Source organism: Trypanosoma cruzi, genomic scaffold (genome assembly GCF_000209065.1).
Source record: "Trypanosoma cruzi strain CL Brener 1047053517087 genomic scaffold, whole genome shotgun sequence".
NCBI lineage: Eukaryota > Euglenozoa > Kinetoplastea > Trypanosomatida > Trypanosomatidae > Trypanosoma > Trypanosoma cruzi.
Window position 1 is genome coordinate 565,903 of NW_001849447.1, and position 27,160 is coordinate 593,062.

The 27,160-nt window shown below is 48.2% G+C and overlaps 16 protein-coding genes across 16 annotated transcripts, besides 17 other annotated features; all 16 read right to left on the reverse strand.

Moving 5' to 3' along the window:
- On the reverse strand, positions 1-1,886 carry Tc00.1047053511287.4 (uncharacterized protein; the record flags this gene model as incomplete). The annotated part of the gene is made up of 1 exon (XM_809271.1): positions 1-1,886. A coding segment is annotated over one exon (1,886 nt), but the record flags the coding sequence as incomplete, so codon positions are not given.
- Positions 1-7,165: a sequence feature (heterozygous, non-Esmeraldo-like haplotype).
- Positions 2,135-2,159: a sequence feature (AT_rich).
- Tc00.1047053511287.10 (hypothetical protein, conserved) lies at positions 2,321-4,324 on the reverse strand (the record flags this gene model as incomplete). Its single annotated transcript, XM_809252.1, has 1 exon — positions 2,321-4,324. The coding sequence occupies one exon, from the start codon at positions 4,322-4,324 to the stop codon at positions 2,321-2,323; it is 2,004 nt and encodes a 667-aa protein (XP_814345.1).
- On the reverse strand, positions 4,579-6,708 carry Tc00.1047053511287.20 (hypothetical protein, conserved; the record flags this gene model as incomplete). The annotated part of the gene is made up of 1 exon (XM_809253.1): positions 4,579-6,708. One exon carries the CDS (start codon positions 6,706-6,708, stop codon positions 4,579-4,581), a length of 2,130 nt encoding a protein of 709 aa, XP_814346.1.
- Positions 7,030-7,530, reverse strand: Tc00.1047053511287.30 (60S ribosomal protein L17, putative; the record flags this gene model as incomplete). Its single annotated transcript, XM_809254.1, has 1 exon — positions 7,030-7,530. The coding sequence occupies one exon, from the start codon at positions 7,528-7,530 to the stop codon at positions 7,030-7,032; it is 501 nt and encodes a 166-aa protein (XP_814347.1).
- Positions 7,166-7,783: a sequence feature (areas merged during assembly that could not be assigned to a particular haplotype. This can correspond to areas where the two haplotypes were merged or to regions with more than two copies in the genome that were merged during assembly.).
- Positions 7,784-27,160: part of a sequence feature (heterozygous, non-Esmeraldo-like haplotype) that runs on past the window's edge.
- Positions 7,859-7,887: a microsatellite.
- Tc00.1047053511287.34 (hypothetical protein, conserved) lies at positions 7,972-8,856 on the reverse strand (the record flags this gene model as incomplete). The annotated part of the gene is made up of 1 exon (XM_809273.1): positions 7,972-8,856. One exon carries the CDS (start codon positions 8,854-8,856, stop codon positions 7,972-7,974), a length of 885 nt encoding a protein of 294 aa, XP_814366.1.
- On the reverse strand, positions 9,094-9,885 carry Tc00.1047053511287.40 (40S ribosomal protein S2, putative; the record flags this gene model as incomplete). Its single annotated transcript, XM_809255.1, has 1 exon — positions 9,094-9,885. The coding sequence occupies one exon, from the start codon at positions 9,883-9,885 to the stop codon at positions 9,094-9,096; it is 792 nt and encodes a 263-aa protein (XP_814348.1).
- Positions 11,588-11,617: a sequence feature (AT_rich).
- Tc00.1047053511287.49 (prostaglandin F synthase, putative) lies at positions 11,770-12,618 on the reverse strand (the record flags this gene model as incomplete). The annotated part of the gene is made up of 1 exon (XM_809269.1): positions 11,770-12,618. One exon carries the CDS (start codon positions 12,616-12,618, stop codon positions 11,770-11,772), a length of 849 nt encoding a protein of 282 aa, XP_814362.1.
- Positions 13,029-13,053: a microsatellite.
- Tc00.1047053511287.60 (hypothetical protein, conserved) lies at positions 13,071-16,388 on the reverse strand (the record flags this gene model as incomplete). Its single annotated transcript, XM_809256.1, has 1 exon — positions 13,071-16,388. One exon carries the CDS (start codon positions 16,386-16,388, stop codon positions 13,071-13,073), a length of 3,318 nt encoding a protein of 1,105 aa, XP_814349.1.
- Positions 15,087-15,134: a sequence feature (CT-rich).
- Positions 15,156-15,323: a sequence feature (CT-rich).
- Positions 16,444-16,533: a sequence feature (A-rich).
- Tc00.1047053511287.64 (hypothetical protein, conserved) lies at positions 16,634-17,293 on the reverse strand (the record flags this gene model as incomplete). Its single annotated transcript, XM_809270.1, has 1 exon — positions 16,634-17,293. One exon carries the CDS (start codon positions 17,291-17,293, stop codon positions 16,634-16,636), a length of 660 nt encoding a protein of 219 aa, XP_814363.1.
- Positions 17,318-17,367: a sequence feature (A-rich).
- Positions 17,529-17,550: a microsatellite.
- Tc00.1047053511287.70 (hypothetical protein, conserved) lies at positions 17,581-17,970 on the reverse strand (the record flags this gene model as incomplete). Its single annotated transcript, XM_809257.1, has 1 exon — positions 17,581-17,970. The coding sequence occupies one exon, from the start codon at positions 17,968-17,970 to the stop codon at positions 17,581-17,583; it is 390 nt and encodes a 129-aa protein (XP_814350.1).
- Positions 18,004-18,066: a sequence feature (A-rich).
- Tc00.1047053511287.80 (hypothetical protein, conserved) lies at positions 18,254-19,429 on the reverse strand (the record flags this gene model as incomplete). Its single annotated transcript, XM_809258.1, has 1 exon — positions 18,254-19,429. One exon carries the CDS (start codon positions 19,427-19,429, stop codon positions 18,254-18,256), a length of 1,176 nt encoding a protein of 391 aa, XP_814351.1.
- Positions 19,903-19,923: a sequence feature (AT_rich).
- Tc00.1047053511287.90 (ribosome biogenesis protein, putative) lies at positions 20,679-21,590 on the reverse strand (the record flags this gene model as incomplete). Its single annotated transcript, XM_809259.1, has 1 exon — positions 20,679-21,590. One exon carries the CDS (start codon positions 21,588-21,590, stop codon positions 20,679-20,681), a length of 912 nt encoding a protein of 303 aa, XP_814352.1.
- On the reverse strand, positions 21,997-22,968 carry Tc00.1047053511287.100 (hypothetical protein, conserved; the record flags this gene model as incomplete). The annotated part of the gene is made up of 1 exon (XM_809260.1): positions 21,997-22,968. The coding sequence occupies one exon, from the start codon at positions 22,966-22,968 to the stop codon at positions 21,997-21,999; it is 972 nt and encodes a 323-aa protein (XP_814353.1).
- Positions 23,059-23,104: a sequence feature (A-rich).
- Positions 23,350-23,403: a sequence feature (T-rich).
- On the reverse strand, positions 23,446-24,459 carry Tc00.1047053511287.110 (hypothetical protein, conserved; the record flags this gene model as incomplete). The annotated part of the gene is made up of 1 exon (XM_809261.1): positions 23,446-24,459. One exon carries the CDS (start codon positions 24,457-24,459, stop codon positions 23,446-23,448), a length of 1,014 nt encoding a protein of 337 aa, XP_814354.1.
- Tc00.1047053511287.120 (40S ribosomal protein S2, putative) lies at positions 24,726-25,517 on the reverse strand (the record flags this gene model as incomplete). Its single annotated transcript, XM_809262.1, has 1 exon — positions 24,726-25,517. The coding sequence occupies one exon, from the start codon at positions 25,515-25,517 to the stop codon at positions 24,726-24,728; it is 792 nt and encodes a 263-aa protein (XP_814355.1).
- Positions 25,688-25,710: a microsatellite.
- Tc00.1047053511287.124 (SH3 domain protein, putative) lies at positions 25,897-27,057 on the reverse strand (the record flags this gene model as incomplete). The annotated part of the gene is made up of 1 exon (XM_809272.1): positions 25,897-27,057. One exon carries the CDS (start codon positions 27,055-27,057, stop codon positions 25,897-25,899), a length of 1,161 nt encoding a protein of 386 aa, XP_814365.1.

Below are 27,160 nucleotides of genomic sequence, written 5' to 3' on the forward strand. Positions count from 1 at the left end.
CGGTCCTTTTTCCAAACCTCAATGAATTCTACCCAGCAGTGCTCACTAAAACCGCCAAAGACACGAATTAGCTCCGTCACAGCGTCGACAAACAAGAGAGAACTCAATTTTTTCCATCCTTGCCATTGAGGCTCGTCCGGACTAAAGTGTTGAGTACATTCTTGGTTATTACGCAGGCAAGCAAACGGTCGAAGCACTAACCACCTAAGTGTGGGATAACGACGCGCAAAATACCGCATACGAACCGCCACAACATCAGCAAATGTCACCTCATCACGCCACAACGACTCCAAACCAACGGTTCGGACAAGGGAGCGTGACGCGTGCAGGGTATCCAAGAGATCATATGGCAGTGTGCCAGTAATTTTTTCATTCTGTAGGAAAAACGTATGATCAACTTGTTGGGAAGGTAAGCCACGCCAAAGCACACGGTGGGCAAGGGATGGCTCCCAGTACGGTATCCGCGTCTCCTCTCCAGACCATGCCAGGATCGGATCACCTTGAGGAGTTAAACCCCCGCCTTGGGCAGCTTCCATTGAGATGCACAATAACAAAAATAAACGGTAATGCAAAAGCGGGCAAGCAAGTGCACGCCGCACCGCCGGGCGTAAAAGAAATTCCTCCGCCTTTCGTTCCTCAAGCGTCTGAGAAAACAAAATGCACACCCTTTTCCCATGTGTATGTTGGTTCAGAATGATGGATAACAACGGAGGATCCCCATTCTCATTTAACTCCTCACTCTCCCTCATCTTTTCCGCATCACTCATACTTCTAATCGGAGTGGTATTGTCGCAATAAAATTTCACTGGTTCTGATGCCACAAGGCCTTTGTTGGTATTCGCAAATAAATGCTCTTTCGGCGGTTCGCACCATTCATCCACAGATGTTTCTACATGAAAACACGTTCGCTCTTCCTTGTTCGGTGTCAAGGGAAGTTGGGAAATAAAAGGTAAAGACGTCATTCTCTTGTTTTTCTCTTTCATCCTCTGAACTTTGAGTGTACTCGGTTCTGTAGCGCAGAATTCTTGCAGCAGCCGTGACCCCAAATAAGGTTTCGTATCCAACGGATCGGCAGGAGTAAACGGGAAAAGCACATGTGAATCAAAAGATGATGGTGATTTTTTCAAATATACTTCCCGTTGAATCGTATTGGTCTTGTAGCCAACGCGATTGCCATTTTTATTTGGGTCAAATTCGCGGAGAAGGTCATGAATCATCGCTTCCTGCCACTCTTTCTCGGTAACAACATCATGATGGCCGCTGGCAGAAATTATATCCATCATGTATGCTTCTCGGTACTGCGCCATAAACTCCTCCATGCGCAATACCTCTCTCGGCGCAAAGCGCGTAAACAACTGCTGTAGCCTCAGTCGTCGAGTGATGTCCTCCTGTGCATCACCAGACAAAGATTGCCTCAACAGCGTCAATTTTCGTTCTTTTAGGCTGTCGTTGTTGTTTTTCTTTTTGTTGTTGCTGGGGTTTTCATTTATCATGGCTAATGAACCATTTTGAATGTCATCCCTTCTCCCGTCGCTTCGTCGTCTTTGAACGACCTCCATGGGGTCAAGAAGTTTAAAGGAGGAAAAACCGACAGACCTATCCGATGGTTGACAAGATAAGCTGCCAGGAGAGGAATCAATGCCTGCAGAACGGCCACGGTTGGAGGGACAAGAGCAGGACTCATTCGCCGTGTCAGTTGGCCAAAACTCATGCTCGTACTTTGCCGCCAAGTCAACAAAAAGCTCATCCCAGTGTCCCTTGTATGCAAAAATTATGTTCTCAATGTACTCGAGCTGCCGTGGGTTGTGTCTTTCATAAAAGCTAATAAGGCGCCTGCGAACACCCTCCTCGTCTTCCACCTGCGAATCGATAAACTGGGATGACATCCTTCTTCCCACAAAAACAAAACAACCACAACACACACACAAGCACACCCTCTTCTTGTGGGTTTATTTTTGCCCTGTTTTACAAGACGTCTTTGCTATCATTATGATTTTGTTAAAGGTTAGAAAACAGTTGGAGCAAAACAACAGCCAAAATGACAAACAAGACAAGTTAACTAAGGGGCAAAAATCCCCACCCTCCTGTAGGCGTTTTTGCATGGATGCGCCGTTCTTTTTGTCGTTGTAGCCTCTTTTTTTATTTTTATTTTTTTTTTTGCTGTTCCTCCCGTGTGTGGGTAAAGTTTTTGGCGCTGTACATATGGAGAACTAAATGAATAAAGTCACATTTTTTCTTCTTCTTCCTCGTCGCTTTGGGGGAAAAGGGAGTCGCACCGCGGACCTTCTCGCTTCTCGCTTACATCGCTCCTTGGGTGATTTCAGCGTCGCTTGACTTTCTTCCCGTTTCTTGTGAGCATCAGGTCCTCCCGCAGCCGCTCCACCTCCGTTCTGTACGGCTCCCACAGTTCCAGGAGTTCGTACTGCAAGGCCGAGAAGAAGGTTGGTTCAAGTGCACGCAGCCGCTGATAGTGTTCCTCCACCACCTGGTATCCGACTGCATGAACCGCCACTACCGGCTTCTCCGCCTCCTTTCGCTCTGCAGCCTTTGACTTCTTCAACTCGGTGACCACCTGCGCAGGGGGCTTTTCTCGCTGCTCGTACGGCACCCTAAACATGTCCTCTGCAATAGGAATCTTCGACACCACAGTGCGGGCAATCGCCAAATACATCTTTGTGAGAAGATCCACCCCCGTAAGCGATATCGACGACACATTTTTCTTCTTTTCTCGGCGTTCCCGCGGTAAATCTTCAAGGGGTCGCCAACCTCTCGCGACGGCACGTGCGAAAAAACGTGCGGCCCGGCCGTAGTTTTTTTCCTTAAACGCCCCGTTCGCGAGGATTAGCATGGCCACCGTAATACACTCGGGTGGGACGTCTAGTTCGTGTGGATGCATCAACGCCGTCTCCACAAAACTGTTGTAGTCACGTAGAGCGGCCCCAACGTCCTCCCTCGAAGTCCGTGGGCGTTCACAACTGCGTTGTTCAAACGCCTTGGCGCGCTGCAAGTACGCCATAGCTGTGCAGGAGTCATTTCCGGGCAGGCTCAACAACAATGAGAGGTCTACAATTGCCTTGTCAACGTTATGCAGCTTTGACGCGTAAACAGCAGCACGACGAAGAAGCGTCTTTCGACGGATTTTCACCGGTTGACGCTGGTCCAGTGCTTTAGAAAGCTCCTCCATCTCGGAGGCAGTGTCGTTAATCATGGCACATACATCTGCGGCGCGGGAGTAATAATGTGCGCAACTCCTTCGCAAACGTTGTAAATGTCTTAAATTTTCTAAAGCCAGTGGTGCGTCCCGCGCGAGAATGGCGCTCTCAGAAGAATCCTCAAGGGCTGCCACGTAAGCCGAGTTCGCCACCGCCAACTCGTAGAATGCCCTTGCCTCCTGCGCCAATGTTTCTGCAGAATTACTTACTGAGTCCTCTGACAAGGTAGCTGCTGCCTGCTCGGCTTGTTTTTCCTTCACAAGACCAAGGCAGTAGTACGCGTGTGCCTCGTAAAAATCGGATGACTCAAACAGAGCAAAACCGGTGCCAGAGGGTACCGCAGAAGGACTCGCTGTTACTTTTGTCATTTGTAACAGCTCGAATAGGTGACGCTCCGCCGCTTCATATTTTCCCGCCTTTATTGCACACTGACCCGTGTGAGCCACCACTGCCAGAGTGGGTGGGCTTAAAGAAAGATACTTCTTATATTCCTCATACGCCTCAGCGTTATTCCCCAGGTGTTCGTGACAAGCACCTCGCAATGCATACGTGACAGGCGTAAGTGGGTCGATGCGGCTACTGAGATTTAAAAAAGCCAGTGCCTCACCATGCGCGCTCTTCCGCAAGGAAAGCTTTCCAAAACGGCGCAAGATGTCAGCCGTCCTCGCGCAATCCCGTTCCAGCTTTGCATCATCGTGGAAAGCGACGGTGTTTATTGCCCCAAGCGCAATAGAGTCAGAACGGTAAAGCTGCTCAATGGCAGCCTGCAGGTAATTTTCCGCAACCGCAAACTGCCCTGTCAACTCTGCCGTCTCGGCGTTATCAATACACCATTGCACGGGATCCGATGAGGAAGAGAGGGCTGTCAGCAACATTTTCTGTGAGCCTTCAGATCGCATGGCCAAGGATGCAGTCTTCAGACTCCCACAGCGCTCCAATAACGCACGGGACGGCGTCTCTACTATCGGCTTCCACCCGGAATCCATGACAGAGCGCCAGTAGTTCTCAATGAGGCGGCGAGTTATTGGACCGGAGCCAGTCAAATTCGACAGTGTGGGAGTCGGTTCCCTTCGCACCGTCTCTGCGCAAGCAGAATTTCCCTTCCCCCCCATTTGCTTTTCTCGCGCACAGTTTGTTGGTAGATTTCAACGTGCTCCTCACTGCAGCCTATACCGTCAGACAGCATAATGGAAAAAAAAAAAAAAACACAAAATGCACCAAAAAAGTAGCGCAAGAAACAACAACAACGGCACAGACAAGTAATAAAAATTAAAAGAAGAAAATAAGGGAGAAATAAAATTCAGGTAAAGGAGAAACTCCTGATAATATACATAAACAACCAGAAGGACACTCTGAGAGCCACACACTATTCAACATTTAAGCCCCAGCTTATATCAGCCGTCTCAACATCGGTTACTTCCACGTGACATTTTTCGCCGTCATCGTCAAACGAAACTGCAGCACCAAGAGGTGGGAAAATAACAGGCTCTGTCCATTTGTATCCTAACGCACCAAACTCCTGCACACGACGATCATACAATTTTCGTTGCTCTAGTTCCAGTACCTCAACATGACGCAAAAGTCCTAGCCGCGGAATAAAACGGCTATTTTCGTTAGTTTTCTTATGGGGAAGGTCATACATTGTGCCACATTTAAATATACCTTTGGTCCATTCACCACAAAGACACTGTTGTCGGTTTACATAACACCACATACCAGGTCCCTCACGCAGCCCCATGGCCCAGTATCCATCGTACCAGTCGCCATTTGTCAGAAGCAGCAGCGCACGTCCATCACAGAGACCTTTACGGAACTCTCCCTTCAAGTGGTCTCCGTTAGCCATAAAAAGTCGGCCAAAACCGTTACGTTTATCATCTGCCCACTCCCCCTCGTAAACGTCGCCATTCTCGTCCCAAGAGGTACCAAAGCCATCACGCTTTCCAGCCAACCATTCACCCCTGTACACACGTATCCATGGCGATTTTTCATCTGCACGAATCCATAGCGTTCCTTCACCTTCGCGCAAGCCATTCCGAAACTCACCACGGTATCTGCTGCGCCTCCGCAACAGCTCCCCGAAACCGCCAAACTTACCATCTTCCCACTGTCCTTCGTATGACGCGGTCTTGCCAGGATTGAGGAAAATGCGGGTGCGCATGCCATGTGTTTCAACCTTTCCGATTTGCTGCTGAGCCCTAGTCTTGCAACGTTCAATCAATTCTGCCTCTCGATCAAATCCTAACGTTGTGTCTAAACCCCTTCTTGGGACGGTGCCATAAATTTTTTTGTAGGTGAGCAGCAATTTCTCCTCTGCTTCCGTCAATGGACGTCCGGCAGTATCTGAATCATAAAGCTCCGAGACAACTTCCTCCCCGAGAAGAGCCTCCTGTCGAAGCAGCTGCCGAATTAACATACCTCGATCAGATATGACGACGATGGGTTTCAAAACGCACCGCAACTGACGAAAGAGTTGCAGGCTTTCAAGCGTTTCAATCGATTCATTGTACTGCAAGGGACTCGTGCAACCAATCACAAAACATGCTTCAAATCCACAGATGAACTGAGACATCATGCGGGAAAAATTACACTCCATAAAGAATGATTGGCTACGACGAATGAGTTCACGATGCTTTTCAGGTGTGGTAGAGAAAGCCCGGCGCTTCTCACGGTACTCCAGCGAATGAATGGCCGCCGCACGAAGAAGTGTAACGCCGACATTAATGCAGCTTCCCTCCCTGAGTTGTTCACCACGAATGCCTTTCTCTCCGACCCGATCCGTCCCTTTCATGTGTACAAAAGTCATGGTGCGAATATAATTCTTCGTCCCCTCTGGTTTGTCGGTCGTCACGATAATAAGCTGCACAAAGCCATGCCATCGAAACATCCTTTCTTCGCATCGACTCATCCTAGTGCGGTTCCCACGGCCTAACTGCATCAAAAATTCCTCCACAGTCGGTACCTCCACTGCAGTCAGGTTCGGTATCGTCAGACGGTCTAAATGGTCGCGGGAGACGGCATACGAAATGGCTTCTTTACCCTCATCGTTCTCACGTAAGTTGTCCTCCACAGCATCACGGCTCATTTCCCAGTAGCGCATTAAAACCTTCGCCTCGTACTCGTCGGACTGAGCCTCAAGGCGGCTGTAAAAATCTCTTACTGTGCTGAGGAGAAGCCCATCACCGTCCCCATCTCCGTAAAGTGTGTGGGTTTTTCCCGTATCCGCAAACCCAAAGACAACAGCGTTGCAGCTCAAACCCTGAATTGCAAGATCGACCATCTGTGACCCAATGCTGGAATAAATATCTTCCTGGGTCGCAGCGCAGGAAAAGTAGTAGTCGCAATCGTACATTAGTCCCTCAGTGACTCCTGGTGCATGGGCAATGACTTTGCCCTCATCCGTCCGGAGGCACAGCCGAACGTTTGGACCGTCTTCTTCCATAATGGCCCGCTCACGCACCGCAACACGCAGTCTCTGGAAAGAGAAAGGATCTTCCATTACGATTCGTCAAAAACCCTCCCACAAGCTTCCTCTTCCTTTTTTGCTCCCTTCTTAACTCTTTTTTTTCACTCCCTCTGGAGCAAACTGGAGACGAGGATCAGACTTTTACTGGCCCTCTTTGTCACATGTAGACGATTTAAAAAAAAAAAAAAACAAGAAACTTTAAAACCGCCACAGTAATACTCCTCCGAAACGGAAGTAAACGGGGAACTTGATAAATATAACGCTAGAAGCGTGCATCATAAAAGGGCACGTCAAATTAGAAGAAACGCCAAAAACAAACAAAAAATGACTCAATGAATCCATCGGAGGGAAATTCTACTTCTTCGGTTTGCTTTTCGGCACAGGGACACGCTCCTGGGGCTGAGTCATGAAGAGCTGCACATGGCACGGACTGCACATGTATGGCGTAATACGGCCGTGAGCGCGGTAAGTGCGGCGGCGCATGCGGGCGGCCTGATCCACCTGCACGTGCTTGATGACCATCTTGTTGGGGTCAAGACCCTTCTCGATGGCGTTTGCCTCGGCATTCTTCAGCAGTGAGAGCATTGCAACAACAGACTTGCGTGGCCAACGTCCCTTTGTCTGTCCCCACTCCTTCGCCTGAGCGGTACGGCCAATCTTGCCATTGTAGCGCTTGAAAGGAATGCAGCGTGTCTTGGCAAGAACCTGACGGTACAGCTGCTGTGCCTTGCGAAGGGGCATGCCGTTGATCACATTCGCTGTTTCAAACGTGTTCTTGAAGTGGCAGCGGAGATCACTGACCTTCGCCTTGGCGCTCTTCGAGCTTACCTGAGGCTTCCTTGAGTAGTGCACCATCGCTCGAGGAATTCTAAAAAGAAAAATGTGCAAAAAATATTTAGCAGTCAAAAAGAAACCCAGGAAAGAAAAAGAAATCGCCGCAATTAGCCCTTTACCCAGAAAAACATTACAAGAGAAAATGCATTTGAATTATTCCAATTCACAGAGAAATATACACACAATTAAACACAAGGACACACGCACAAAAATGGGCAAAACCGAGATCAATCCAAACCCACTGTTCATCAACTGACATTGGTACAGCAATAGCGTGTGTTAAGGATAGGGGGAAGCCCTCAAAAATTACACATCCCTCCCCGCCAAAACCTCGTCGTTTAATACTCCGTTTTTTTTTTTTTTTGCTTTTTTTTTTTTATTATTATTATCATCATTTCCGTGTTGCGATTGTTGGATTGTTTGTTGTTGCTGTTGTTTCTACTTATTAAAAAGCTCGATCCTTCAGCCCTTCATAAAGGTCTTCACACGAGGAATCAACCTCGTCGCAAAAGGCTGCAGACGTGGAACGAGTACAGGTGCCATCATGAGAGTTGCAGCAAGTTCCAGTGGCACCAAAAGTTTATTTAGCAGGATCGAGACGCCCAGCGTGGCCCAAAAGGACGGATCCTTCTTCTTCGTCACAGCGGCATCAGCACCGTTGCCGGATCCAATTGGATCGTCGCCAACACTAAAGCCATAGGAACGTGCAATGCCTACTAAGTCAACGTGAAGAAAATACAGGGAAAAAAATATCGCGGCAAGAAGAATGTTGTGCACAATGAGATACAACAACAAACCACCACCGCCATATGCCGCTAACTTTTGCTTCGTCGTGAGGGTACCGCCCCCACCAGGTGAGGCCGGGGATCCGCCTTCTCCATCAGATGCGCCGGGGGCACCCTTGTCCGGTGTCCCACCGCCCTGTACCGTAGCCTGACGATGAACACGATTTTCTGTATCAACATAAAGGCCTTGGCGACGATGAAACAATGAAAAGCATGTCCTGAAGCCAGATGGCACCTCAAAGGTTGTAAGATTTGTCAGTAGGTTATGATAATAGGGCCTCCTGTGCTCGAACGAGTAATATTCTCGCCATACTACACACGGATCACGGGGGTCGGGTAGCTCCATACCAACAGCTGTCGCCGGAAACTCCTGACACGGGTTGAAAAGAGGCAACGCCCGACTCACCGCAGGAAGAAGCGTATAACTGTCCACAACGACATCTGATATTGATCCATCGCCCGTTTCACGAGAACCATCTCCAGCATCAACATTCACATTACGAACGCAGCCAATCCAACGAATTGACTTGCGGCTAAAATAAAAAGAGACCACACGGCGCATGCCGGCTGCCAGCACCAAAAGTGTTTACTATTGCTTAGAAACAATATAGAACAAAAAAGAAAAGAGAACAGGGCGTACTGTTTATGTCAAGTACGACAAAAAAATCCCATAGGAAAACGAACCCGTGCAAAGAAAAAAAAACCTATATGTCCTAGTTCTTATGCAAACTACTAAAAACAAAAATAAAAATCAAAAAATTAAAAAACGTTTGCAGCTAGTGCTACAGCTGTCTCATTCTCATGCGGCGATCATCTTGCTTCCCATTGTAAGGAAGTCGGAGTGCTCATCCGTGGGGTCACGCGAGACCTCCGTCTCTGCCCAAAGGTCTGGCGTCAGGAAGCCGTAAGTCTTGCGCAGTGCATAGAAGGTCGCCATGATGAAGTTGCCACGCGTGCGGGTGTTGCCGCAGGAGCTCGTGTACACGTCCTCAACGCCAGCAAACTCAAGAATCTTCTTCGGGACGGGTGCCGCGACGATGCCAGCACCACGCGGCGCGGGGATCAGACGGACGGACACGGAGCCGCACTTGCCAGTCACCTTCATCGGGATCGTGTGTGGCTCGCCAATCTTGTTACCCCAGTAGCCGCGGCGGATGGGAACAACGTTCAGCTTGGCAGCAATCATGGAGGCGCGGATGGCAAGGGACACCTCTTTGCCGACGCGGGCGCCCACGCCGATGTGGCCGTTGCCGTCGCCAACAATGTTGAATGCCTTGAAGCGCGTGCGCTGGCCGGCCGACGTCGCCTTCTGCACAGGAACAATCAGCATCAGCTCGTCACGCATGTCACTCTCCTTGATGAGCTGGTCCACAATCTGGTGCTCCTTGATGGGCATCGAGAAGAGGAAGATCTCCTCCAGAGAAGTGATCTTCTGCTCCTTCACAAGACGTCCGAGCTTCGTGCAAGGGACCCACTCCTCCTTCTCGTTGCTGCCTCCGCGGCCTCCACGGCCTCCACGACCGCCGCGACCTCCACGACCACGGCCAAAGCCGCGCTGTTCACCAGAGGGTGCGCGTTGGGCGTCAGCCATTGTTATTTTGCACTAGAAGCTGAGAAAAATAAGAAAAATTAAGAGAAAAAGATCGTCATGAATAAGAGCCTATAAGGAAGAAAAAAGAGAACTTTACATTCTTTCCCCTTTCAGTGAGTTGTTTGCGTCCTTTCTTTGTTCCTTTATTCGGGGGTGGGCAGATGTGACTCAGTTTCTGTTGTCCACCTACTTGTGAGTGGTTGGCATTCCGGAAGTTGTTTCAGTCGATTATCGACAGGGCCTCCCTGGGCGGACCCTCTTCTTTCCTTTGCTGTGGCAAAACACGGCAAACGGTGTTGTTCACTTCTTGGTGCACCGCAGTCTCTCCCAATTGAGCAAGAAACTCGATTCGTGGGGTCCACAAAACACACACATCACCTTATGAAGAAGAGTTTGCTCCGTCCAACGGTGCTTGAGGAACACGTCACGATACCCATTAAGGTACGCCGTCAACTTCCGTGCCTGTGGCTGAAGAAAGGAGTTCACAGAACCCGCAACGAAGCTGATGTTGTGTGTTCGGTCGTCCGATAGCCACCAGTCTTGGTCAGCATCCACTGCATGTGCTCTGTGATCTGTCAGGAGCCGCTCGATCGCTTCCGGCAGCTCGTCACTGCAGCCATGGCCATTGCAGGTTTAGCCGGTGTGTCCCGAAACCGGGCCGCTCGACAGGAGCCGTTGCAAAAGATTGTCTCGTAGAGACCGAAAGAACGCCGCGTCACCGTCTAACTTTACCCAGAAACTGTAGCGCCACACAATCGGCTGATCAAAGAGAGCATGCGAGCACCACCGTGTGCCCTGAACGTCATCCGGTGACGCACGGCGCGCCGGAAAGTACGGCGAACAGCCACAAAGAAACCACGTGCAATCTTCCAGCAGCGAACGGCTTTCTTCAATGCAACGCGGAAAAGTTAAGTTCATAGGCAAAAAAAAAAAACACAAACTTCGGCTGTACTCTTGGCAAATAGTGATATACATCCTTCAGAGAAGTCCACTCTTCGCCCCTCAGCATCGCGTCCTCAACGACGTCTGCCCGCACATCACGAAATTTCATCTCCAGTGGAGTCAAGTGCCCCTCATGAACCCTTGCAAACTCGAATTTCTCTACCAACTGCACAGCACTCACTGTTAGATTGGCACAGAAAATCACCATATCCACATTGCCCTGTGCCAAAAATCAGTTTTCCATCCAAGTGGGAAGTGTCTCCCTCAACCGTGCCACACCACGATACTGCACACCCGTCAGGAGCAAATCGGGCACCGCACGGCCTTTTCCAGCCAATTCTCTTCTGGATTCGGCATACAAAAAGTGCGTGCTTGCCGATGCATAAGAGGAAGTGGCAGGCGGCGAGTCCATATTGTAAACAGGAACTACACGAGGGTAATTCGTCGTTTTATTGTCAGGTGTTGGTTCATGCATCAACTGGATGCCAACTGTGGAGTCAATTAGCAATAATAGCGCGACCGCGGTCATAGGGCCAAAGTAGCAGACATGACGACGACGCATCTCTGCCGCTTCAAGAAAAAAGAGAAAAAAAAAGCATGCACACACACAAATTGACGCATCACAGAACCGTAGGGGCTCCAGTTGGCCCACACAAACAGCTCATATCCGCCAGATCAAATCAATCCGCACGCACACAAAATAAAAAAAGAACGTCAAATACAAGCCAGCAGACCATGAAGGAACAAATACGCACATGCGAAAAAAAAAGTAAAAAAAAATATATATATACCTCCGTCAGATTTATTTTTCTTCACACCTTTCATTTCATTTTTCCCTTTCACGCAGGCTCCCCCAATACCATTCCCAAACAACAACAAAATAATGCTATTCTTAATAATCATAATCACAATAAAAAATCAAAAAAGATCACAGAGCCGCGTTCACTCCTCTCCACCAGGGAAAAAATTATCAGGGTGTCCGCCGATGCGTTTATCCTCGTTGAGTTCATCGATTTGACGCATCTCCTCTTCCGTAAGTTTAAAGTCCCAAACATTAAAGTTTTCTTGAATGCGCCCCTTATTTGTGGACTTGGGAATTGTCACGATACCGTGCTGAATGTCCCAGCGGATGACAACCTGCGCCGGGGATTTATTGTGCTTCTTGGCAATCTCCCCCAGCACGTGATTCTTCAGAAAACCCGTCCGGTCCCCGCTGCCAAGCGGAGACCAGGCTGTGATGGCAATGTTGTGTTGCTTGCAGAACTCCCGCAAAGTACGCTGTTGGAACAGCGGGTGCAGCTCCACTTGGTTGACCATCGGCCGAATTTTGCAGCTTTTAAAAAGCTCCGTGAGGTGGTGTGGCTCAAAGTTGGAAACGCCAATGGCCCGCACCTTCTTCTCCTCGTAGAGCTTCTCCAATGCTTTCCATGTGTCAACAAACTTCTTCTTCCCCGGCCAGTGAATTAAGTAGAGATCAATGTACTCCAATCCGAGCAGCTCACGGCTGCGTTCAAAGGCCGCAAGCGTCTTTTCGTATCCTTGATCTGAATTCCATACTTTTGTTGTTACCCACACCTCCTCACGGGGCACTCCCGATTCGCGGATCCCCTGCCCCACGCCCTTTTCGTTGTTGTAGATGCATGCCGTGTCGATGTGGCGGTAGCCTGCCTCAATTGCCCACCGGACCGCATTCGCCGTCTCGGCTCCGTCCTGTGCCCGCCAAACACCCAAGCCAAGCTGCGGCATTCGCGCGGAGTTATGGAGTGTCACACAGTTGTAATTGCAATTCATGACTCACCGTAAATGTGTTTTATGTACGCCTCACCGACGATATATCTTCTCAATATGTATAAATATATTGGATGGTAATTACTTCTTCTATTCGCAATGGCTACTCAAACATGCATGCATGTAATAGGAAAAGTTAATGCGTTCAAAACATTGCTCCAAGCTTGGCAACACATATTTCATTCCCCAAACACAGAGAAATACAAAAAAGAAACTAACAGCTGGTACCAATCTTGGGAACGTGTCTCCGGGTTCCACTATTTCCCAGGCACACCAACCATCCTCGTAGCTGCTGACAACACCGGCATATGTACATAGTATTGCCAATGAGATCACAAGGAAAAGCGAGCCGAAAAGGAAACCCGTTGACTGTACATCAAGAAAAAAACATACATAAACCTCCCTTCTCCTCCAAAAAAAAAAAAAAAAAAAAAAAAAGAGCAAACGTTCTAATCTCATGGCGTGTTACAAGTCGAGACACCATCAGCCATTCGTGACAGATGTCGGTGGACAAAAATAGCCTCTATTTGACCAAGCGGGTCATCGGCATCCACTACGTCGTCAAAACGCTTCATGATGCCAAAATCGGCAAACAAGAGTCTTGGCATCAGGCAAACCTTTAATTGCAGTTCGGGAAGATGTTTTTCCATCATTACCTCGCGACTCCATATCGACAAACACATCAATTCGGATGCGGAGCCACGTAATACATCCATAAAGTCAAGCAACTCGCTCAAACTAAATGGGTTGTCCGAAATAATGAGACGACGAAGCGGAGTCAGTACGGCACAAGGAAGGACATGCGCTGACGTTATTCCAACCCTCTGAAGACTCAGTGAGCGTAGTGCAGATGATTCAAATGACGCAAATGCAGAAACCGTACCCGAGGAACCAAGTTGCGTTTCATCAAGGACAAGATTCTCCAAGTTTTCTTGGCATCGACTAAGAATGCGACCCAAAGCTGCCCCTCCACTCTCGCCCTGTAGATCATTTCTTGAAAGTTTCAACTCCCTTAGTGTGAATTTCATATCTGTTTGTATAGCATTGGCCCATTGTGTGAGGTGCTCTGACAGTAAGCCATTTCCATTTAAGTATAGGACATGCAGTCGGCAGCAGAGTCTCGTCAACCACTCAATCTCCTCAGCAAACCAGCACTGAGCCAGATCATTGTAACCTAGAAGCAGAGTTGTGACACCACTCCCTAAAAGTGCCTTCAGCAACTCCAGAAAACATGAAGATCTGGAAAAAATGGCGGCATCCACCGGATATCCCGTCGCTTTGATTACAGCGGGGTCCATTTGATACGGGGATTCATTGAAGCCCATACAATTTCCCTCCAATGACAGGGAACTGAGTGTCGTGTTGGAACTCAAGGCCCTTGCTAGTGCACGGATGCTTTCCGGGTACATGTTGTTGTATGCGAGATCGAGTGTCTTAAGCGTCGAATTTGTTGTGAGCGTTCCAAAGAGTGAGAGGCACCCGGGAGAAACATAGTGCGGAACATCCACACGTGTCGTTGACCCCGCCTCTTCTTCCGCATCCTCCTCGGTGGCAAGAAGCGCAACACGCTTCCTAGCAAAGTGATTATGTCGCAGCAATAAAACCTCTAAGGACTCATTTTCCCGAAGAGCATCACCGATACGCTTGAGTCCCGCACTTCCAATTTGGCAGCTGCAAAGATCAAGTAAACGAAGAGACTGAAGACCGCGCTTCGTACGAGGGAACGGCGTCTCCCAATTACCACGCGCCTCTTCCAACTCTGTCACCTCCTCCTCCTCTGCAAATTCTTCGACATCGTCGACGAAACCAACGTCCGTTGTTGAACGCACCATCGCGGTCTTTCGAGAATCCTCACCATCCTCGTCCATGGAATTTTCCAAAGCCTCTTCATCATCAACATCCTCATCATCGCCGACCACGGTCACGCCTGTTACGGAGCGTGAAGAAGTCTTTACAGCTGGAAAGACGACACTCGAACGCTTTTCTGTGCGTGCCTTCTCAGCCCGTGCTGCCTTCATTAGGGACCAGGCGGAGCGGTGTTCATTTATTAGCTGTCGTCGCTTACTCACTTCCTCTACAACACAATTTCTCCGGTTTGACAACAGCTCGCTAAGTAGTTTGTCCGCCCCGTCAGAAAGCTCGGTCTGAATACGCTCAATCTCCTCGTCTTCCAGTTGCACCTCATGCCGGAGCACCGCAGCTACGCCCGTCGCCCCTTTATTCCCAATCGGATTGCCCCGCAGCCGAAGTACTTGCAGATGTGACCATCCGCTACGTCGCTGGCAGTATTTCTCAATCCTGATGCGCTTTTCTTCTGCGATTTCCGCCTGAATGGCGTCAAGCTCCTTCACCAGTTCACCAGCCTCATTCATGTATTCACCCACAAAATCGACACGCGCCTCCCTTTCATCGCGCAACAGCCTTCGAAAAATCCGTGCGAACTTCTTTACAAGATGAGGGGGGAGTTTATACTTCTCTTCTTCATCCTCCTCTCCCTCTTCCCCCTCCTCGTCGTCATCGCTATCTTGGCTCTGCTGCAGTTCCTCGTCTTCTTCTTCTTCCTCTTCTTCCTCTTCCCCTTCTTCCTCCTCCTCTTCTTCTTCGGCCGATCGCTTCTTCTTGCTCTTCCCCAGGTTCTTTGCTTGAGCCAAATTCACCGCTTCTTCTTCTTCTTCTTCTTCTTCTTCCTCTTCCTCTTCCTCTTCCTCGTGCAGGTGGGGAAGAAAAAAACCAATGTCGTTCAAAACACCGTCCTCCGCTTCCTCATCCTTTCCATCGTTCTCACTTTCTGGAAGATACTGCGGTGTGAACCTTGTATCGGAGGTGGCAAGGGCCTCCAACAACAAAACAGCGCTCGTCCCAGAGATGTTGTTGTAGCTGAGATTTAGTTTAAGAAGAAACTTGTTTTCCTTTATGTATTCTGCAAGAAGAGGAATGACATCCGCCTCATTGGACGAGAGCCCCAGGTCATTACCTTCCATATTCACCACCCTTATCATGGAATCCTTGAGCAATGGTATTAAAATCCCTGACACATGACTGAGTGCCGTGTATGGGACCTCTAATGTAACAAGACGCTGGGTTGCTTGCAGGAACTCCTGAAGCACCGTTTCCTCCGTGCTCTCTTCAAACTCCCCCGCAAGAGCAAGAAAGCGTAGCTGTTGCATCATACGACGGTTAATATTCAACGCTTCGATCACACCAGCGAGAAAAACTTTAGCCGAGGGTGAAGGCATCAGTGTCACCCGTCGCATGCTCTCCGATATACTGCTGTTTTTCCGTTGGGCCTCCAAGCGCATAACATGGGCAATGAAATCCACCACCTGATCAGATGGCAGCTTTACGTCAGGAAGTCTCTCTAATTCCAATTGCATTTTCAAAATGTGTGAAAGATGGTACGCAGTCACAGGCATTTCGTTTGATTCTATAGCCTCAGCCTCATCCTCTGTTTGAGCAATAAGCGGAATCGCTGCCTCACAAAAGGCGACTACGGAAGGATCCGCAAAGCTCGGCCACTGAGCCATATTGGTCCTCGAGGCAACGACGTATGCGCTGAACTTGGAAATAGAGGAGTTCACACGTTCTGTTAAGTCAGTTGACAATTCCTTCACGGAAGCGTCACATTCAGCCGCAACAGCAGCAGTCTCCTTTGTGCGTCCCATGGAAGATAATAATGCGTGGCAGCCATCCTGACCAGATTTCCTTCGTAGGTGTTTTGTATCAAACTGCAAAGATGAATCCGCGGTCAATGCAGGGCACCATGTACGCGACATGGCTTTTATACCCTCTCGTGCCCCTAAATTCAAAAAGGTATTTGCACTAAATTTAAAAAATAAAAATAATAATAATAATGGTGATAATGGATAAAAATAAAGGAAAATAGGAAAAAAAAAAAAACAGAGAGACAGGGAAAAATAAGGGTTCCGAATCTAAACGCCACCACTCGTATCAAACAATACAAAGGAAAGCAACCGTCCCATCATTCTGCGTGCGTATATATGTACGGGGAAGTAATGAGTTAATTTTTCAATCGTTTACGCTTACAAGCAAGCCGCTGAAGTGGGCGTAGTCGTTGCAACTGAGCAACTTCATCATCTTCGCTCTCCAGTATCAGTGGAACCTGGAAGCTATCCTCACCGCAGAGCAGGCACGATGTGGTCGCCGGTTCAGCCCCGGGGGCGGCATCTCTCGCCTCGCCCTTTTTCATGACTGAATCGGAGCATGAGGAGGTACAAACAACATGTCCACAACCCCAAAACCCAACAAACTTGTGGAGCCCAGACGACGCCTCAAAGCCACTTAAAGGGCATCGGATACACACCCGCTCCCCTTCCTCCACATTTTTCACCTCACAGACATCCGAAAGCTTTGCAATGGCGCAATTCCCACCGTCAAAGCCTTCTTTATTACATTTGGGTCGATGTCTTCGTTCTAAAAGCTCATTCACGATGGCTCTTTTTGAATACAACCGGCCACAGAGATCAAAGACAACGGGTGTTTCCAATGGCTCTAACGACAATGCGCAATGTGCCCATCGCTGAGCAATTTGTTCCTTTTCCTTTCGCGTCACATCCACCTCCTTGCCCGCTCCTTTTCTCAGTTGCTCGGCGGTAACAAAGGCCCTGGATTCTTCCAAATGCTTACGCTTATTCGAAAGTGCCTGGCCGTCACCCCCCATTGAAGGTGGACACCCGCAGGCTTGAGCAAAGAGAAAAAAGAAAATACAAAATTAAATAAAATAAAGCAAAACAACCCATTAAATAAATGCACAGCCTAAAACTGACACAGACATATGTATATATGTATATATGCAGTGGCGTAAATACATACGTACATAAATAAACGTGTAAAAATCACCCAAATCACAAGAAAAACCATATATAAATATATCCATTGGTCATTTCCCTGTACCGTTTTTTTTTTTTTTTTTTTTTTGCAACAAAAGCCAAGGACATTCACATGCATTTAGTTTTTGCCGTGTTTCTTGGGATTATAGTCCCCCAAGTGCAACTTCAACACGGGACACGTCGTCTGCGGGGCATCGTAATCGTAATAAACCACAACATGATACGCCATTTCCCCATCGGCCCGCGACATGGATGAAACGCTTTCGTGTTTCAATGAAAAGGCCTCAAATAAGTTTTGCTTAAAATCGCGCACAATAAGACCGGGCTCCACGCGAGTCAACCACATGCGAAACCCGCACGTTGTTGTGCCGCCATGACTCTCAATAATTTTCTGTGATACCGCGTAAAGCTCCAAGTCTACATCACAACTAAATTGACCATCAAAAACAGGCATTCCAACCATCTTGTGGTGGACAATAACTTTTTTAGAAGAGGCCTCCTCCGCCATCTCGACACATGCACATCCAGCACTAATCTACTGAGAAAACAAACAGAAAAAAAAAAAGAGAAGAAACAATTTAAAAGAACAACAAAAAGTACAAAACACACAACAGAGGTCCACGGTGCCCCTATGCATACATGTACCTACCAATTTAACATTGCCTAAAAGAGGGCAAGCGGCAGTAGGGTGGATCGTATCGTACAACATAACAAAATATAGGTATAAATAAAACAACAACAACAGAAACAAGGCCCAAACTGTTTGATAGCCATTTCTTCGCCAACAAAAATCAACTGTTATTATTATTTGACGTCGCATCGTTACCAGCAGACAACTTTAACTCCAGAAAGGACAATTTCGCTTCCAATGCATCCAGCCTTGTACACAACTTTTCTTCGAGTCTTTCCAGAGTAGCCACAATGCTCGCTAGCGTTGCACCTACAGGAGGCTGTTGCGGTTGCTCTAACCCCACAATTCGAGAACGAGGATGACTTGCGCTAGATCCCATTAGAGAAACTTGTTCGGAAGAATGCACCGAAACTGCCGACCGAGTCACAGGAAGTGGTTCAAAGGAAATAACCGGATCCCAAACCACCCTAAATAAATTAAGCGAGATCACTTCACTACTATACATGCTCAGTCGCCAGCGTTCATGTTGTCCACTTCGCTGGCATTCATCCGTGCAATACAAGTCTACACGATAATAAACGGTAGCTTCATGGACCATAGCTTTTCTACTAGAAAGATTACCCGCCCAAATATGTCCCAAAAAAGGATTACCACTCGAAGCAACTCCCTTTGCACGTGTAATGTACGTCATGCCATTCCATGCACTATTCGGATGGTGAGCTAATATCCCTATGTAACACTTTTGAAGCTCCTCATTCGTTGTGTCAAGGTTGCAAAGTAGTCCTAGCACATCGCGCTCACCAATCAGGTTAAAGTTTCCCCAGTAGGGCGTCTCACAGTCTGTATTGCCCTCTTGTGGAGAAACAACTGTGGGAAAACTGTAACGTTTACCCACGTAGTGCATGATGGAGGCATTCTCACTAGAGCATGCTGAATTCATTGGCTGGGATGCGGTATCTGGGGGTTCTGGGCCATACTTCCCCTTCAGTATCGCAAAAAGCTGCTCCTCCTCCCCTTTATAGGCGGTGAGGTACTCCTCAATTCTGTCCAATTTTTGGGGGTTATACTTCTCATAAAACCGGTAGAGTCTCTGATAGAAGCCATGGCGTATACCCTCGTCGGCATCTGTCTGTTTTTCGTGATAATACCCCGAGCTACTCTCACGGGACTCCCACGCACTTTCGCTCAAGTATGAATAGTTTTTGGAATGTGACCCCTGTGCGACCGGATGGGAGGCACTTGGGTGAAAAGAAATTGTCTTCGACGATCTTAATGTCGCCTCTAAAAATGGCTTCCCCTCTGCCGATCCATTTCTCTTCGGCAGCGGCTCCTCCATCTGGCACGCGCTAGGAATGCGTCAAATCCAAAAAGAAAAAAAAAAAATAGAGTAATCAACCACTAATACCACTAATAGTAACACTTATGGAAATGCAGATTACACCCCACGCTAATGCGGTGGCAATGCGTGCAATTTATTTCACTCCATCCCCATATCAAAGACATCCCGGGCAAGGCAGCACCCACTTCATGTCAACAGCATATAATCACTGCCTCTTCAATTAAAACCGCTCAAGTTACGCGTTTCACTGGCAACATTGTCATCCATTCCTTGTAGGAAAAGAGCAACCCTCTCCCACACAGAGCCAATGGGAAAAAAAAAAAAAAAAAAAGATACGCAAAAATTTTTTGAAGACCCCAAAAAGCTCAAATTAAAACAAACGCAATAACAAAAGAAGAAAGTGACACAGAGCCAATGGGAAAAAAAAAAGGGAAAACACCGCTTTGCGGCGTAATCAAAAGCAAAAATCGTTATTATTATTTATTTTTTTTGGCTCGCGTCTCCCGTTTCGTATCCGCTTCCCGAGTGTTTGTGGACGCGCCCTTCCCGTCATAGCCACGTAACTCGGTGCATAATTGCTTCGTTCACGGGTGAGCCAAAAAGCGGCCCATGAATTTATTCCAACTGTCGTGTCGGCCTTTCCTGTTGAGCCGCCCCCGCTACTTCAGACAGTCGAAGACCCTCGGAGGCGGCAAAAAAAAAGTGCAGAAAAAAATGTCCCATGACTACATCCTTATCCTTCTTTCCTTTTTTTTTCTGGAAATTGTTTAAATGGCTCGCTTCTGTCCTTCGCATCCCGGCGCGCACTTGTTATTTGGAAGAGGCAATACAAAAAAAAAGGAAAATGTATGCATGTATAAAGCGTCGGGAAAGAAACAAGCAAAATAGAGAAGGATAAGGAGTGCGCCCGAGTTGTCACCAAATTGCGTGCCAACACATGCACACAGACGAATTAGAGGACAAGGAAACTGCCCATGTGTTTTAAACGAGTGATCACAAGAAGAACCACTACTACCGCTTCCACCATATCTTTTTTCTTCCCCTCTCTCTCTATATATATTTTTCCCTTTCGCACAAAAACGCCCCTGGAGCAGGGCAAAAAATTCCTTCCCCATCCAGCATTACTGGTATTATTACCATTATTAGTGCGTATACCTTTCACTTCTTTCATTGCTGTTGTTCTTCTTCTAGCCAAACGTTATTGCCAGGACGGGTTAGGGAATGAAGCGCCAGCGGATTCAAGGGATCAAAACTCCTTAAAGACAAGATCCAATGGGTTTTGTTCTGGTGGTGGATTCAGCGCCTTATGCATCTCGGACTTTGTTTTGATGCCCTCGTTGATTTGCGTCTTCTCAAGACGACGTGTCTTCCTATCCCGACGCTGCTCCGTTGGAGACTTTGCCATATCGCTCTTCCAAACAACAGTGCCTTTGCAGCAACCGTTGAGGATGGCTGCTGGTTCAAGTGTGAAGCGGGGCCCTATCTCCATCAGAGCCCGTGGCTCACCATCGGTGATTTGGTAGTGACGAAACCATATATGGTGATCCAGATAAAAGAAACAAATGATGTGATCGATAAATGGCTTAGACTTTGGATGGTAGCGGGGCGTGTTAAATGCCATCTGAAGGAGGGACCTCACCACACGAAGGTGAGGATGTGTTTCGAACTCCCGGTCAAAGTGAAGAAGAGGACGACTGTACTTCAAACAGTTTCCCGCCATCCGAAGCTCATCCGCAGTGTGCACATTCGTTAATTGCAGCTTCACACTGGGGCCGTGAGGGGCCTGGGCAATCCACATGTAACTAATGTCATGCCGGTGAGCCTCAATTAAAAGAGAACTATTGCATTGATGAAGCGAGCAAAGCTCCACCAAATCATCCCCAAGTTTATGAGTTCGACCAATTTTGGGATGTTCCCGCGAGTGTGGCATCAGGCCACGAATGTCCGTCAGCAAATGACGATCTTTACTGGAAATGCTGCGTGAACCAAGAACCAGACACTTCTGTCGATTTGTCATTCGCTTGTCCGTAGTCGCGCGTTTCAGTTGCATCTCCCCTATCATGGACTCTCCCCCCTCGCCCCCTGTCGATGGGAATTTGTTGGTCTCCTTCTCCTTTTCATCGCATTCCCCTCGCTGACGTTTCCTTGCCCTCACCATCGCTTATTTCCCTCGCGTGCCTGTTCTCTTTCCTTCTCTCTCTCCCTCTTTTGAGTGCGTGGGCGTTCTCCGCAAGGTATTCATCCATGTGCCAATTGACGGGGAATGGAGGGTTTAAAAAGCAAAAGCAACCAGGAAAAAAATATAAATAAAAGATTTACAGCAACATCAAATGACACCACCGCTGCAGCCCAGCACACCCAACGCTGGCAACAGCATCAAAAACAAAACAGAAGTTAACGGCACATTACTGGAACTAACGCGATCACAAGACAGGGAAAAAAGCAACAAAAAAGAGGTGTTACACTGGCCACACAACCAATCGTGCACCACACGGTGCTACCAAACTTCTTTTTCGTTGGCTTTCACTGAAAAGGAAAGGAAGCAAGCGGAGGCAGAGCCGCCGCTAGACAACGTTAAACTGGACAAGGAAGAACCCCACAAGGGAAATGATGAGCACACAACAACATACATTCATAAAGGTGTTCAGCGGTTTTTTCTCCCTCATAAACTTACCAATACGGCGGTTAACATTACGCAACCGCTCCACTTGAGTACTCATATGCTGTTCTGTCTTATCCAACATTCGATTCTGCATGTCAATCTGTGCACCAATCTCAATCGCCAAGTTGTGCAATCTCCCCACCCCTGCCTTCAGTCGATCCAACCCCTCATCTATCTTGGCATCCTTTGCCGCAATTACCTTCATCGTCTCCTTTGTGTCTTCATGCTCCTCTAAGCGCCCGCCACCCACGGTATTATCATGCAATTCAATGCCCTCGTTAGGATCTACATGACCACCTTCGCCCGTTTGCGTTCGTCGCAGCATCAAAAGTTGTTGGCGTAGTTGTGCCTTGCGTCCAAACTGCATTTCTTCACCAATATCCAAGCCTTTTTCGTCCACTGAAGACCGCCGTTGGTCCAAATCCCGCACCAGTTCAAGTGTGGAGAGGCATTCATTATATTGAGCCCTCCGCTCATTGAGTTGTTTTTCCAAAAGTGTTACTTTTCTCCTGTTTGGCTTTGTCTTTTTGTTTTCTTGTGCAAGAGCGGTTTCAGTGGCGTCCACAAATTTTTTAATCTCCTCAACGAGCGTCTCCATAGTGCGTATGTCTTTACGAATAGCATAAGACTCCTCAATGGCAATGCGATCCTGGCCGTGCTGCTTCAAACCTTCGTTGCGGCTTTTGATGGCCTCTTTCGTTCGGGTGACACAGCGGATGAACGCCAGCGACAAGTCACGCAGCGGATCGCCCGTAGACTCCTCCTCCTTCTCATCTTCGCGACCGGCCCTACTCCGTATGCGGCGGATACGTTTGATGGTTTCTCGCAGCGTGGAGCGCATCAAGCCATCGCTGCTCGGCAAATATTCTGCCATCAATCACCCTAACCACCGCCACTACCACTACTACTAGAGATTCCTCATCGACAAGCGCATCGATGACAGAGAAAAAATCCACGACACGACAAAAAGAGGGGAAAAAATTAAAATAAAGAAGAAAAAAAAAAAAAGAGGACATTGTCACAGTCCTTATATTCACAGTCCAAGAGACTATTTTCCCTCACCATATCCTCCCCCAGTGAAAGAACTCTATCATTCTCATTTTCCTTGCTCCTCTCTCGGGAAGAAGGGCGCGAAAGTTTAAAATGTTCAGTGCGAGTCAAGCAGCATGACATCCTCGTTCTTAGATAGTTAAAAAGAGTTACACAGCATGGTGAAGTTAAATACGACACTTCCTATTTTTCGTTGCTGATTGTATTTTTTTCTTTTTTCCTATTTTTTTTTCCCATTTTTCTCTATTTATTTTTTTTTGTCCTTAAGAGAACCCATTCCCCGAAAGCAGGAAAAAGCCAATCACCACACACCTCCGCCATTACCTGGATGACGATTGAATGTTCCAGACTCACGGAGATGGCGCAGTGGGGCGTCTGCAGAATCACTTTGTAGCATACGGTTGACAGTCTGTGGCATGAAGTTCCTCTGTGGCTGCTGCTGCTGCACGGGTGGTGGTGGTGCGTACGAGCTGTACTGCATCCCCTGGTGGAACATTCTTTGACCACGCTCCTGCAGCGACCAATTTGCGTTTGTGTAATCCACTGTGTGACCTTGCTGTGAGCCCCAATGTTGGCCTCGACTTATTTCAGAGGTTCCACTCATTCCACCAAAGGGCCTAGCAGTTGTCGTCTCCGGACGATAAAACTGCTGTTGAAGTTGCGTTGCCGTGGGAGGTGTTGGGGGCTTACCCGCTTGCCCAGAAAACGTATAGACTCCCATGTAATCCGCAGCGGTTGCCATAGTACGAGGAGGTAAATTCACAGACTCCTCCACAATTCTGTCAATTTCAAGCACGTAATACTTGATAGAAGGCACCTCCATCAATTCTTCCTCCGGAAGTGGTGGGATGACGGCTTGAACAATAGCAGTGTCCTGCTGCATTGTGGGATAAGCAATATCTTCGCTCTCATTGTTCATGTTGTGAACGTTAATAGAGTCCTCTTGAATATCATGCATCAGATCTACAGCATCATTTTCCACATGAACGACTTCTGCAATGTCCTCATTTGACTCTTCCGGTTGGATATTCATAACCACATTTTCTGTCTTCCTTCGTACAACATCGGCAAAGGAAAGTGAACTACCTCCCTTGACCCAACTGGTGGTAGTAGCCACCTGCACTTTCTGCTGTTGGGAAGGGCCATTCGCAGCCTGAACACGTTTCGGGTGTGTCTCATCCGCCCTGCGCCCTACAGACGCCTTCTTTATGGCATCACCAGCTGCAAACTTACGCTTATTCTCTTTGAGTGGGCGCTGACGGCTAGGTCCCTTCACTTCGCCTTTCGTCTCACTCACCCTGTTCTTGAAGTTCATTTACGCTCGTAAACTTTTCTATACGATCATCCGCATTAAAATTTAAAATTTTCCAACACGATACACAAAAGAAACACACACAAAAAAAAAAAAAAGGGGCGTCCCTCATGACAAATAAACAACACAAACCATCTCATTCACGAAGAAACCAACAGACACAAAAATGCCCGTAAAATCCACCAACACACACAAACAGAGCACGCAGACAGCGCTGTAAAAAACAAAAAAAAAACCGCAACCCAAATGTTGTACCAGGAGATACCCAGTCATGCGGCGATCATCTTGCTTCCCATTGTAAGGAAGTCGGAGTGCTCATCCGTGGGGTCACGCGAGACCTCCGTCTCTGCCCAAAGGTCTGGCGTCAGGAAGCCGTAAGTCTTGCGCAGTGCATAGAAGGTCGCCATGATGAAGTTGCCACGCGTGCGGGTGTTGCCGCAGGAGCTCGTGTACACGTCCTCAACGCCAGCAAACTCAAGAATCTTCTTCGGGACGGGTGCCGCGACGATGCCAGCACCACGCGGCGCGGGGATCAGACGGACGGACACGGAGCCGCACTTGCCAGTCACCTTCATCGGGATCGTGTGTGGCTCGCCAATCTTGTTACCCCAGTAGCCGCGGCGGATGGGAACAACGTTCAGCTTGGCAGCAATCATGGAGGCGCGGATGGCAAGGGACACCTCTTTGCCGACGCGGGCGCCCACGCCGATGTGGCCGTTGCCGTCGCCAACAATGTTGAATGCCTTGAAGCGCGTGCGCTGGCCGGCCGACGTCGCCTTCTGCACAGGAACAATCAGCATCAGCTCGTCACGCATGTCACTCTCCTTGATGAGCTGGTCCACAATCTGGTGCTCCTTGATGGGCATCGAGAAGAGGAAGATCTCCTCCAGAGAAGTGATCTTCTGCTCCTTCACAAGACGTCCGAGCTTCGTGCAAGGGACCCACTCCTCCTTCTCGTTGCTGCCTCCGCGGCCTCCACGGCCTCCACGACCGCCGCGACCTCCACGACCACGGCCAAAGCCGCGCTGTTCACCAGAGGGTGCGCGTTGGGCGTCAGCCATTGCTGTCAGGTATCTCCTCAACAAGCGGCTACGAAAAAATTGGTCATGCCACAGTGACAACAGAAACAAAAAAGCATGTGGAGTCAGAAACAATCACGCCAGAGAGGAATCTAGTGGAAAAAATAGCCAAATTTATATCCATAGAAAAATTAAGGAAAAGATTATGTATGAACAATAATAATAATAATAATAAAAAAGATTGATTCCCCTACGGCCCTTAAATGACTTATATCCACTTGCACTCGGGTAGAAATAATTTGCCACTCAATTCTGTCGTCTTTTTATGAATAATACTCAATATGTATTCGCGTGACGCGCCAACTATGAAGACTCTTTGTGCATAGAGACAACAACAACAACAAAAGTGTGCGATAATCTTTTACAGCTTTGTTTCTCCCTCCAGTGGGCGCAAGAAGTTGCCAGGGACAAGCCCTTTTTGTACTGGCCGTTCAGCTGTGTCCATATGAATTGCTTCACACCATCCATTCTCTGCATATTCTTCAATTAAAAAACGGTCCCCTGCCTTAAATCCAATAAAGCCTTCCCGATCCGGTGACTCGTAGTCAAAAACAGCAACAAAAAGACGCCCGCCCTTACCGCTCTTATCGCCCATACAATCCAAAAAAGATGCCGTGTAATCCGTGGAAAATTCGGAAGACACATCGTCACTACTTAACTCCCCACTCTGCGAAATTCTGTTCTCTAAGCCTTCTTCATCACTGGTGGTATGCATTCCACGTTTCTGACGATGAGTTGCTCGCCGTTCATTCGCATCGCGGTAGCGCCTTTGCAGACCGTATAGCGTTTCCATTAATAAAAAAAATGCGGATATCATAAGCCAGCCTTTCCATCTGTGTGTCCCAGGAACTAATCCCCGGCTCGCCACCTCCTTCTTGGCTCTTGCGACCGTCACCTGTGTCACTTTGCGTGAAACATTATCCTCTTGACTTTTAACAAGGGATTTCAGAACCTTAACGCTGTAGTAAGTCCCGAGTCCGACACCAAAGAGCTCAAGACCTGAACGCATCAGTTGAATTAGGGTCTGCAACACGTGACCAGCAATCTCAATGGCCGAATGAATGGCAAATTGTCTCCTTTGCTGACGATGCTTTTCAATAGCATCCTTTTCTTCTTTCCGTTCCTTCCGTCGACGTGCCCGGCGATCTTGAGAAGACTCTTCAATGGCGGGCCTACTAGATACGGCGACCTGAGGTTGATCCGATTGAAGTGGCAGTATACCATTCGCGCCCTGACCACCGGGTAATGTTGAAAGGCCATTCATTCCCCCTGGCATCCCTCCGTTAATCATGCCGCCCGACATGCCGCCTGTTAACCCCCCCATTGTACCCATACCACCACCATACATAGAAGACATTCCTCCCCCATAATTCCCATACATAGAAGACATTCCTCCCCCATAATTCCCATACATAGAAGACATTCCTCCCCCATAATTCCCATACATGGGAGAGATTCCTCCCCCATAATTCCCATACATGGAAGGCATTCCGCCCCCACAAACCCCGTAGCCACCGTACATTCCTCCTTTAAAAAGAAAAAAAAGGAGCTTGCTACCTCACAATAAATACACATATATATGCATATATAACAGAAAATAGCAAAATCCAAGAATATGAGCCAAA